Here is a 13,495-nt window from a genome sequence, read left to right on the forward strand (position 1 = left end):
CTATTATACATGCAAATATATAAAATTCCAAAGCATCATCCTAACTAGCACATTATGGAGCAACTATACTACAAAATCTAGTTAGATGACATACCTTTTATGTAGCTTGAAGTCTTGATGTATTTGGCCTTAAGGCTTAGCCCCAATAGTGTGGAAGCCTCAAATGAAGTCACAACACATCAAGGACAAAGGTGGAACTTGAGAGAGAACTCCATGCATCCAAAAACACCCATGAACTCCAAGAACATGCATGTAGGCGTTTTTTAGGTTAAGAGCATGTATTTATATGTTGGATTTCAAAGGTCATGGGCATAACCCAAATCCATACCCATGGGTTTATGATCCATGGGTCATGTGGCCCAACTCTTTATGTATCCATACATAAACTTGGTCCAACATGGATCATAAGCCCAACACATATAAATATAACTAATTATCATAATTAGTCCCCATAGATTTAATTAGTCTCTTTTGATCACTAAATTAATTCCAAATTAACTCTTGATCAATACTAATTAAAACATATTATTTCATATTAATATATTATAACTTATAATATATTAATAAATCATATATATAACCTTCTCTCAAGAATCCATCCTAACAAATTGTCCTGATGATATGCAACCCAAATGGATCATGTTACTCTCGGGTCAAGTACATACCAATAATAGTTATGGGCTTAGACATCTAATCCAACAGTTGTTGCCTCTTGCAGTTCTATAGGATTGTTTCTTTCTCAGTCATCTTCTACTAGAGATATCATTCTTCATGTTGACATGGCTACATATAATCCTTGTAGGATTCTCACTGATTCAAATCCCAAAATTTCATCTGAAGGTACCCTACAACTAATCTTACTATGTATCGCAACTTGGCTGGCAAACTTCAGTATTTTACATGTACTCATCCTAATATTGGATATGCAGTTCAACAGGTCAAGTCTATACATGCATGTCCCTTGAGAACCTTACATCCTCATGCGCAAGCGTATTCTCAGGGTACTCTTTTCTTATGGGTTTTATCCTCATCCTTCCTATGTTGATCGTTTGGTATCCTATATTGATGTTAACTAGGTTAGTTGTCCTCAGATTCGTCGGTCCACACTCAACATCCAGGTTTTCTGCCTATCTAGGTGACAATCTTGTTTCTCTGTCCTCTAAGCATCAACATGTTATCCCTCATTCCAGCGCTAAATATGAGTATTTGGGGTGGCTAATGTCGTGGCTAAAGTTGATTGTCTTCAAAACCTTCTAGAATTGGGTTCTCATTAGTCTTGTGTTATATTTGTGTTTTGTGATAATGTTAGTGTCATGTACCTTTTGTCTAACCGAGTTCAACCCCAACGCACTAAACATGTGGAAATAGACTTACATTTTGTTAGAGAACATGTTGCTATTGGTTAAATGCATGTTTTGCATGTGTCATCCGCATATTAGTTTTCATATATCTTTATGAAGGGAGTACTTACACAGTTGTTTCTTGCTTTCGGAAATAGTTTGAACATTTGGGAACCTCTTGCTCCAACTGACAGGGTGCGTTAGAATATCTTTGTATAGATTTCTTTGTTTCTTACTTCATGTATATAGAGGGGTTTCTTATGTGAATATTGTCCCTATTTATACTAATATTAATACAAAATACTAAATGGTTATTCCATATAACAAACAATTGAAATGCTACCATTCACTGGCATAAGGTTTGACTTTATGAACTTGATGATACTTGAATCTACTCTTAGATGGTTCAACTGTCGTCTCCAATGTATGAAGTAAACATAGTGGCAATGACTACCATCTTATGTTGTTTTTATTATACCTTTAAAACAAATCTATCTTGTTAAATATATCGACTATATTATTTTATTAATTAAAAAGTGATATGATTCACACATTGAATATGCAAACACCTAAATCAACATGAGTGTACATGATAATAAGATATAATGGACACATAACGAAGATAAGTCGCTAGATCCTTGACATCATAAATTGTTTCAAGTTTTCTCTTGCAAATAGTTTTAATGGTTGCCAATCTTCATCGTCAATTGTGGAGAAACACTTGCTTACCATTTCCTCATTCACTAGATGAAGTTTTGATGGTGACCACTGTAGATAAGAAAAAAAAAGTTTCTAAAATTTGATTAAAAGAATGTACTTACATGTTGGACGTCGACTTTCTTATGGTACTTTCATTCATTTTTTACTTAATTATCGTTTCTAAAAAAGAAAGCTATTGTCTCTATTTAGTTAAAGGAGTCTTCAAATAAGTCGTTGAATGATTCAATTAGATCAACAAATATTTAAGAGAAGATGTAGAACAAGGGTGAGCAACAAGCTGAAGATGTCAAATGGAAAAAAGATGAAGTCAATGAAGTCATCAATATTCACAACCTTCATACTACCCCTCTTCTCCATAACAACTGCTTGTATGAAACCCCCACTAAAAAGCTTTGTATTATTATCTTCTCAAAGTTTAGGGCTTTCTTTCTTTTTCTAATAGAAACTTCATGGAAACACAAAACTTCAACCATGTAACTATTTATATGTGTTTCTTGTCACGATATAGCACAAATACAAAGGATGTCATTGTGATGTGGAGCATATATAAGACTTGGTTAAGGCATTTATGGACAAATAGGAATAAGATTAACAGGGCCAATAGAAGCCCATACTAAACCGACCATAACTTTTGATTTGTAAGGAGTTTGGAGGCCCACCATACATGTCTAAATAAGGGGTAATTTCTTATAATAATGATCATTGTGAAAAGCATGAAATCTATGAACAAGGCAAGATGAATTTTTCCCAATAATGATAGGAACACTACAATCGTTTATTTAGTTCATTCATACATATATGAATTGAATAGACAACTAACTATAGGAGGAAATAGATATTTCATAACGTTCATTGATAGTTGTTCTAAATATACTTATGTATAATTGTTAAAATCTAAGGACCAAGCTTTTGAAGCTTTCAAATGATATATGTTTCAAGTAAAGACTCAAAAGGTAAAAATATTCAAATACTTATAAGTTGTAGAGGTGGAGAGTATTTTCCAACAAAATTCTCTTCCTTTTGTGAAATTCATGGTTTAATTCATGGAATGATATCTCCATGTACACTACAACATAATGGTGCAGAAGAAAGGAATAATGGGGTTTTGCAAATTATGTTTTAATGATGTGTTGGTGAATGCAAATCCGCCAAACAATCTGTGGGGTAAAGCATTACTCGTGGCTTGTTATGTAAGAAATAGAGCAATATTTAATAAAATCAAAGTAGATCCTTATGAAATTTGGAAAGGAAGAAAACCCAATATAAGTTTTTTTAAGATTTCATTATGTTTGGGTTACTTTAAGGCCCCTTACCTAAGATTTGAAAACTTGGACCTAAAGCAAAAAGTGTATATGTGGGATATGCAAAAAATTTGACGGCATGTCGTCTTTTATGGTTGGATACAAAAGTTATTGTTGAATTAAGGTATGTTAAAACTTTGAGAATAAATTTTTAAATAATTCAACAATTATGGATCAATAATGTCTCATGTTCCACAAAGTGCTCCCAATCTATAAATTGTCTCTAGTAATAAGAGACTATTTCATGAGAATTCTAGTACACCTAGAAGAAATGAAAAGAGCTATAAAATATAAAAGTCAAAGTTCATATTTCATTAACTCTCAAACCATTATATTTCGTTGGTGTGTGGATACTTCTTCCGTAACGTATTAATATTGGATCAATAACCTTTTTAACAGTTAATCCCCCTTTTCTAGACACCACAAAAATAGCAGTCACGGAAACCTTTATAACTCTGATGGTCATGGAAAAAATGATAAAGTGGGCAAGAGCAGAACTAGAGGGACTTCTAGTTTTCTTAGACGAGTCTGTACGGGCAACGCCGGATGGCGTTTTTCCAACGTAGCCTCGTATTAACGTTGTTATAACGTGAGGAACACCGAACCCGGTCCCCGTTTTTTGGCGTTATGGTATCATGCGTTATCGTGGCAATGGGAAGAATCGCAATATATGTCGTCGATTTTTTTCGGTAATGGTCAAAAAATTGATCATTGAAGAATGGTCGAAATGTTACAAAAAAAAAAGTATTTTTTTCAATTTTTACTCACCATTTATATATATATATATATATATATATATATATATATATAGAGAGAGAGAGAGAGAGAGAGAGAGAGAGAGAGAGGGGTTTAGGTTCTATGGAAAACAAGAAACCCTAAAAAAAACCCTAAAAATCATAAAAATGCATAAAAAAATACTTAGACATCACAAATCTTTTTTTTGATTTTATATTATGAATTTTCGCAGCTTTTTCTTTATTTTCGCTGAAATTTTTTTTGAAAATAAAAAACCAAAAAAAAAATCGATTTTTTTATTTTTTTTTTAGCGATTTTGTAACTAAACCTGCGATTTTTAGGTAAAAAATGTCAAAAAAAAATATTTATGATCTCTAAGTATTTTTTTTATGCATTTTTATGATTTTTAGGGTTTTTTTTAAGGTTTTTTTGTTTTCCATATAACCCTTCCCTATATATATATATATATATATATATATATATATATATATATATATATATATATATATATATATATATATATATTCACTTCATTTCTTACATACCATTTCTCAATTCATTTTTTACACACAACACAATATAGATCAAAACTCCAACACTCCTCCTCCAAACACAAATTCATCTCATCCTCTCCGTTTTGCACAATATGAGTTGTACGCGAACATCCTCAACACTCAAGGCACACCGCAACTTCAATTTTCCGGCAACTTTTCCAATCCCTACAACCCTTCCACAAAACTTTTTCAACATATTCGCTACAACGCAACAAAATAACACACAACCACCACCCACTCAAGAAACGGTACCCGAGACGTAAGCCGGGGGGAGCCGGAAAAAATGGCCAACAAAGGGAGAGCAAGAAGGAAAAGGAAAGCGGTCGTGGTGGAGCAATCGGAAGAAGAACCTCCAACATGGTGGACTGCGGAGGAAGAATATGCGTTGGCGGTGTCGTGGTGAAGAACATCAAAAAATCCAACTCAGGGAAACGGTATGCGAAAATTCGTTTTTTGGGAAGTTGTGATTGGGAAATTTCGGACCATTTTTGTCACAACTAGGAAATTCCATGCTTTTGTAACAAACAATGATGATAACACTGGTAAACAAATTTGGAAAACATGCATGATGATTATTCAATGACAACAAAATTTCCATCAAAAAGTCTATGCAAACACTTTAAATAGTCAACAAAAGATTGGAAACCCTGAAAATCCCGGTTTAAGTCCAATATGGACTAGGATTTTCTTATTGGGCCTAATGGACCATAAAGCTTCCAATTTGACTATTTTGGGCTTAGAACTCTTAAATGGGCTCTAATTGGACCCACTCTTATGAGACTTAACCTTTTTGGGCCTTATAAGTCTAAAATGGACTATTTTACCTTTAATGGGCCTTGTTGGGCCATAACAAATCCAATTAGCCTTAATGGACCTCAAATCCATTCTTTATGCAAGAATTGGGCCGTGAACTGCTCTAAAGGCCCAATGGGCCGAAAACCATCAAATTGGGCTTCATATTATCGGACTCAAGCACTAAAGGCCCAAGCCATTTCTCTTCCTTCTCTCTCTCGGCCCAAGTAGAAAACAAAAAAAAGGAAAGAAGAAGTAAACAGGGAGGGTTGACTTTGGGAGGTGTCACCTCCTTATTGCACACCGTGTATCCATGCATGGACCAACATGCACCCATAATAGTCACTTCACTTCTCTCTCTCTCCCCTCTCTTCTTCCTCTCGGCCGAGAACCACCAAACACACACACACACACACCACAAATTCTCTCCATTTCTTTCAAATATCATCATCTTCCTTCCTTCAAAGAAATCTCGAAAATTAGTTTGGATTCAAGGATCTTCTTCAAGTGTTGTCAATCTTTGGTAAGTGCTAGCATACACAAACATCTTCTTTCATTTCAACATCTAGAACTCTTTCTTACAAAGCTTTACCCCATGAACACCTTAGAAGCTTCATAAATTCGAAATCAACTCAATGAGGCTTGCTAGGACCAAAAATCTCTTCCATTTCTTTCTCCAAAACCGAACCAACAAATCCAAGGTGAGTTCATACCCCCTTGTTTTCGGTTTTTACTTGTTTTTGGGGGAGAATACAAGTACTATGTGTTGATCTATGTGTGTATGCTTGTTATATGTGATTTCTTTGGTTTATGTTGTGAAAATATGATATTATTTGCTAAATCTTGAAATCTATGGATAAAGTGTGAAGAATACATAAACAAAGTACATAATAAACAATTTACTTCAAAGATCTAAGGATCTTTAGGCTTAAGAAGTGAAAACAAAGTCAAAGTCCTTTTAAGTGTCATTTTTGCAAAAATAATCAAATTTTGGGTAAAATATGTAATTTTCGGTTTTATAAGGACAAAATGGTATTATTTACATAGAAGTCTAACTTTTATGAAAATAACACTTTTCTAGGGGTCAAAAACATAAATTTTAGCTTATTGGGCTTTAATTTGGGCCTCACGAGTTTTTGGGCCCAAAGTTGCGAAAAAATGAAATGTTGAGGGGCTGAATTGGAAAACTTAACAAACTATGAGTCTAAAACATGAATAAACTATTTTTAGGGGCTGAAAATGACTTTGATGCAAAAATTGGACTAATAATGCAAAGTTTTTGATTTTGGGGTCAAAATTGTAAAACTTACGGAATTTGAGCCAAAAGTGTAAAAATTTTACAATTAAGGGCTGGAAATGACAAATACAATATTTTTGGGCTGAAATTATTATTTAAATAAAGTTTGGGTCTAAAACGTCAAGAAAAACGGTTTAAGGACCAAAAATGTCAATTTTCATAAAAGGGGACTAAAAGTGCCATTTTTATATATTAAGGGGCTGAAATGGTCAAACTAAATGTTTTTGGGCCAAGTAGACAAATATTAAATCGTTTGGCTAAAAATATTAAGTTTATAACGCATTGTTTTAAATATATATATATATATATATATATATATATATATATATATATATATATATATATATATATATATATATATATATAATCAAGCTTCATTATAAATCAAACGTCAAAACATTTTAACACTTCGAATAAACATCTCACTTACAACAAACAACTACATTACGAACTTAAGATCAATAAATTATAAATGATTCAATGGTTGGACTCAAATATCTTCTATTCGTGCTATTGGGCATTTATGGCCCAATATCTTGATTATTGGGCCCAATATAATCACACATGTTTATTGGGCTTCCGGTGACCCAATTACATACCCAGCGGGCCTTTATTAGCTTTAACATACTATTCGACCTTAATGGTCCACTTGTATTGCTAATAAGACCTTAAACCTTTATAATATGCTTAATGGGCTATAACGTGTCCGTAGTATACTCGACAGCCTGTAATAACATACAAAGTTAGTGGGCCTCCGTAGTCCTCCTCTCTTCGTCTGATAGGCTTACCTTTATTCAAGTAAACATAAATTGGGTCGTGTAACAATGTCATACAATTTCTTTTGGATTAGTGAGAAATAACGGGCGACAGCAATAAGTGTCGGTCGTAGTATGTAGTTATAATCAAAGTCTCTTGGAGGGAGAGCGAGAGTTTGTGTATAGATCTATACGGGGGTGACTCCCCCACACCTAAGCTGTTCGCTACAGTTAGACTCGGCCAGTCTAGGGTGACAAAATCTTAATTCAATACCGGCATTCACTAGAATGCCAAGACAGGCGAATTAGTCATTATTATGCATGGTTATAACGACTCACATAGAGATCCATTACCATCTAAGTAATCATTTGGAAATCATGTTCATGTGCTATGACGCTACAATAATACAAAACTATCATACTATTTATATCGGAAAACATCGGGTTTTCCGGGGGAAACAACATTATTCACTTTTACTTACAACAACTATAATACAAGAAACTATTATGAAAAACATTTCGCCTTTGCATGTTTTGAAATCATTTACACGTATACTTATGGATCATCACACCTTTTTCGTAAACAATTTCTGTTCAGAAAATATCGGATTTTCTGGATTTTACAAGCAATACAAAACATTTTCATATCAAACCTGCTTATGAACTCACCAACATTATATATGTTGACTGTTTTCAAAATAACTTGTGTTCTCAGGTAACCGTTAGAATGAAGAATTATCAAGCATGTGTCGGAATGTCTTTTGTGTGATGTCATTTGATGAACAATTTATTTTTGGGATCATGTAATGTAAACAATGTACTGGATGTGAACAATGACGGTTGTAATGTATTAATGCATGGTGATGTTTATGTTATGTTTCATGTATATTCATTGTGATGATATTTCAATTTAAGTCACACGAGCCCTCGGACGTTTCCGCCGTCTGGTTCGGGGGTGTGACAATTTTGAAAAAGGATGAAAATTATCACAATCATGGTATGTTGTGTAGCAAGTGGACTCAAATAAGCAAAAAGTGCACCAAGTTCAATTTCATCTACAACAAACTTTCATCGCACAAACAAAGTGGTGCGAACGATTTTGATGTTTATAAAGCGGCGAGGGACCAATATCATGTCGAGATGGGTCACGTTTTCGAGCACGAAAAGATTTGGGAGATTGTCAAGGAAGACCCAAAATGGAATAAAACAGACACATTCTCGGAAAAACAATCCAAGAGGTCTCGCGGCTCGAGTTCGGTCGACGTTTCAGACGCACGCACGAACATTGACCTCAATGCGGACATGGATGAGACACCGAATGACTTTAACGACATCGAAAAGATATCCCCGCCTCGACGTCCGATAGGTCGCGACAAAGTGAGGCTGACTCAACGTCATGTGGAAGAAAGCGAAAGTAGACTTCGAGAGAAAGCGGAAATGAAACAGAAATTTGACGCCCACAACGAAATCGCGCTTAAAATATATGAGTTGCAACGTGAGCATTTGGAGTTCCTTCATCGTGAAGCTGAGGAAGATCGCGTTACGAAGGATTTGACAATTCTTCAAACTATCGTATGTTTTTGTTCAATGTTTTTTTTCCTTTGTAATGTTGTTTTTATTTTTAAAATGGTATGTTTAATTAAGTGTTTAATTTAATTATGTTTTATTAATTTATATGTTTTTTAAAAAAAAATAATGACATAAATTAAAAAAATAAAACAAATAGAAAAATAGAAATTAAAAACATAAAAAATAAAATAAAATAAAACAAATAGAAAATGGTAGGTGTTATCACATGTTATTTGGTATTGTCCATTTCTACATTGGATGTTATAACACCAAAAATATAACTAGGATGATGAGGTGAACATTTTGGATGTGATAACATATTACCACACTCAATAGCCTTTGACAATGTTGATAGTGTTACCATGCACCATTGGCATATTTGTATCCCACACGCCCCATTCTTGGCCTCATTATTAGTCTCATAGCTATTCCTGAGTATAAGTACAACCAACCATGTTACTTACTCCAGATCACGCATAATTAGAGTACATTGAAGCATATTAGGCCATTAACTTTTTGAATGTTTGTACGATACGCCGTTTATCTATTTTACATGTTGGCATATCTACCTTTTCCACTACGTTAAAAAAATCTCAGAAGACAATGATATTTCTTTTGACTTTTATGCTATTTTTTTCTTTTGGAGGATCCAATACACATCACTCTACTCCTTTCATATCTCATCCCTTTGTCACTAACACTTGTCGCACTCGTTGGTAAACATGCAAATTTTATATCTTGGCATTGTTGTTTGGGTCATCTATATCTACATCTTTTAAATATATTTTAGCAAATGTTTCTTACCATGTATGAAGAAAAACTTTGGTGATTATTATACTTCTTCGCCGATGATTACATCTGCATATTGACCTTTAAAATAAAAAACCATTCTTGTGAAGTTGTTGGTCTTATGTTTAGTAACGTTTTAGGGGTTGCCACATAATATTCTTTGATGCTCATTTCTAATTTTTCTTATTTGTCTACATATTTCTAAGTGCATACGGATTAACCTATTTCTAATATAATCAAATGTTGCAAAAGTTTTCTTTGTTTGGGTCTTTAAGTTTGTATGTCAATTTGAAAAATACTCAAACATGCATCTTCCCTTGATTTAAACTTACCCGTAAAGTCTCTTGTTTGTATACTCATGGAAAAAACTAAATGGTTAAGTGCTTGATTCCTTATGTGTTTGCTATGTAGAATTTGTTTCTAGCTCAATCTGATATACCTCAAGATATTAGGAAATTCTCCATTAAAAGTGTCGATTATCTTAATAAACGTATTCATTCCCTCATCTCTCAATAATCGTATTCATTCCCTCATCTCTTATAATCTCTCACCTTTTGTTACAGGTGCTCCCGACTATTTGCTCCTCTATCTCTTTCGATGTTTGTGTTTCTCTCATCTTAGCTCTTATAATCCACATAAGGTGGACTTTCATTCCCTTCCTTACATGTTGCTTAGATATAGTTCTAAAGACCATGTGTATTGTTGTTTTGACCCTTTCACCTATTATGTTACATATCATATTATGTTAGGTTTGATTAGTCTTAGTTCGGTCGTTCCTAAGTGCTACATCCTTTATCGCACCTACCACTTCCATCTCAACTCCCAAGGCCCCCACAACCTCTTCCTATTTTCAGCTTTTTTGGTCCATATTCAATAGCTCCTCCATCAAACTTGAGATAACATCTTACATATTTACTCTTTTCACCTCTAACTCCCAGTCTACAATATTTCGTCCCACATTCGCGTCATCTATTGATTGCTCCAAGAGCATGTATTTTGGATCAAATCGATAATCCCTACTCCATACTATTACTTAGGCTTTTCTTATGACACACCACCCCTCCAGTACCCATGCAATGACAATTCATCCTATATATATATATATATATATATATATATATATATATATATATATATATATATATAGAGAGAGAGAGAGAGAGAGAGAGAGCTCCGCAGAGCTATCTCTGCGGAATGGATGTTCATATTTTTTTTGCCACATCCATCCCTCGGAGATTAAGTTGATTCTGCGAAGCCCTCAGAGCTCAGCTTCGCGGAATCCATGTCTATACCTGAAAATTCGATTTTTTTTGTCTATTTTTTTAAATCCCCCCCCCCCCCCAATGTCTATTAATGGCAAAATCTCTTCAAATGTATGTATCTATAAATTGTTTTTAAGTCTATGGTTATGGTTTGGGTTTAGTTATAGGTTATAGTGGTGTGATCACCAATACCATCCCTCGGACAAGTATTTATTAAACTTTGAAGATAAATATCGACCACATCCCCGAGCCTGAAAACCCCTACACTAGACCCAACCTTAAATTGATACTTTTTGTTTTCGTTGTTGGGTTTGTTTTTCCATTAATACCTACCCCCTATGTTATTCGTACCAATTAAATATCTAGTATGCCCTTTTAATTGATACATGTAATATATTATTTATATGAAACAACATTTTTGACCTGTAACATTATTCACTTTGTCTATCATATTTATTACCTTATTTTAGCTTCATATAGTTTGCATTGTTTTATTTTCTATCTTCATTATTACTTTCCCTTGGATATGTTGGATCCAAAACAAATGATTATATGTGTATGTATAGTTGGGAGACTCTGCACTTGTATATGTTAGTATACATAGATTATATCATTATCATTGGCAATAATCCTACCAAGTTATTATGTATCATCACTTGCTTTTCCTACGAGTTTGCCTTGAAGGATTTGGGTCAGATCTTATACTTTTTCGGTATTCAAGTTTCTTAATGGTGTGAGGCTTGTGCTTTCCCAAACACAAAGCACATTTTAACTTAATAAAAAAAATTATGTAATTCATATGTTTGTTGCATACTTTAACTCTACCACTATTTACAGGGTTTATCTCGTCGCCTATATATTTACTCTACTTGATAGATTCAGATCATGTAGTTCATTCGATATATGACATTAACTTGACCTGATCTTGCCTTTTGTATCAACAAAGTTTGTCAATTCATGTTTTATCCTATAAAATTTCATTGATCTATAGCTAAGCATATTGTTTGTTGTCGTTGAGGAACCACCTCTCATGGGGGCTTATTTCATTGAGTCTCCCCTATTTTATTAGATACCTTAACATACTCTTCTTGATCTAATGGCATGGTCCCTTTAACTCAACTTGAGGCCATTATGGAATTAGATTAGGATGATTGTCATGATCATATATGATTTACAATAGGATTTGAAACCTTCCTTACTAGAAGTACGATATCATGATCTTCTTGAAAGAAATAGATCTTTTCATATTCCTCTGTGGAAGGTGAGTAAAAGGAATTGGCCAATCCTACTTTAGAAATTAAATGGAAATCATTTATCCACACATCATTTTCCCTCTTGTATTCCTCTTAAATTATGGTGCGATAATGTTTTAGGCACTTATGCCTCCGCCAACTCGATGATTCATACTTTGATGAGTCATGCCATGTATACATTCACTTTATCTATATAAAAAAAAGTATTTACAAGTTCATTGCATCTCTATACAGGATCATCTTGCTTTGCCGACCCTCACCAAACGATTATATAATCCTCAATTTTTTTTCTAACTTTACGTTTCTCCCTGCGTTTTTCTTTCGGTGGAAACTCAAACCTGTTCTAGTTGGGTAGGCCATATTATATAGTTAGGCCTTTAGGACAAGGGGTTGTATGTAGGTCAAAGTATATATCATGTTGTATAATGTTTATCATATATTAAAATGAAATACAAAGAAGAGATGTACCAAACCTAATTATTTGGGCATGTGAATTAGAATATGTGGGTAATTCTTCATTTCTTTAGTCTCCAATCCAATAGATTATGTTATTCTCCTATGTATGGATCACAATATCTCCTACAATTAACCTATGTGGGGAAAAAATCTTAAAGGGCTTAATTAATCCTATCCCTTCTAACTAGAGCATATATCATATGTAGGAGTATTGATTTGAATACATAGTTATGTTCCATTTTCCATATGTAACACCCGTCTTCTGTCTAGATATTTTGAAATATGGTTATTAAATAACTCGAACAATGATTTCATTCAAGAATAACTTGTAAAATGAAATAAGTAGAGTTGATTAGTAAAAAGGCATTTATAGATGAAAGAGATGAATTAAATTGATTGAAATGTGATTTACTAAAGTAAATGATTATTAAGCACATCATTAAGTTCAATGAATAATAAGAATTGGAATATTTAAGTACAAGGACTAAATGGTAATTTTTGTAAATCTATTTGTAAGACAAATTAGATTTAGTGTTTAATATGTCAACTTGATAAACCATAGGAATATTTTTGCCAGATTTTGAAACTTAATTGTCTCCTTCTCCATCAACATGATCAGCATCATGACTTCCTCAAATTTTCGTTTCCCATATTTGGACCTGCATATCTCGA

The 13,495-nt window shown here is 33.5% G+C and overlaps 1 protein-coding gene across 4 annotated transcripts in view; it reads right to left on the reverse strand.

The window, feature by feature from the left end:
* Positions 1–1,834: 1,834 nt before the first annotated feature.
* Positions 1,835–13,495, reverse strand: part of LOC145124516 (3-hydroxyisobutyryl-CoA hydrolase 1-like) — a 53,184-nt gene continuing 41,523 nt past the window's right edge. Inside the window, exon 14 of one of the 4 annotated variants that reach the window (XM_079059886.1) lies at positions 1,835–2,108. In XM_079059886.1, coding sequence (XP_078916012.1) covers positions 1,971–2,108 — 138 coding nt within the window. In that variant the 3' untranslated portion in view covers positions 1,835–1,970. Of the gene's footprint in view, positions 2,109–7,419; positions 7,465–9,231; positions 9,495–13,206 lie in introns of those variants that run through there. The other 3 variants (XM_079059891.1, XM_079059892.1, XM_079059889.1) reach the window with 3 other exon arrangements.

The sequence above is a fragment of the Lactuca virosa genome, chromosome 7 (genome assembly GCF_052849685.1).
Source record: "Lactuca virosa cultivar CGN04683 chromosome 7, Lactuca_virosa_CGN04683_v6, whole genome shotgun sequence".
NCBI lineage: Eukaryota > Viridiplantae > Streptophyta > Magnoliopsida > Asterales > Asteraceae > Lactuca > Lactuca virosa.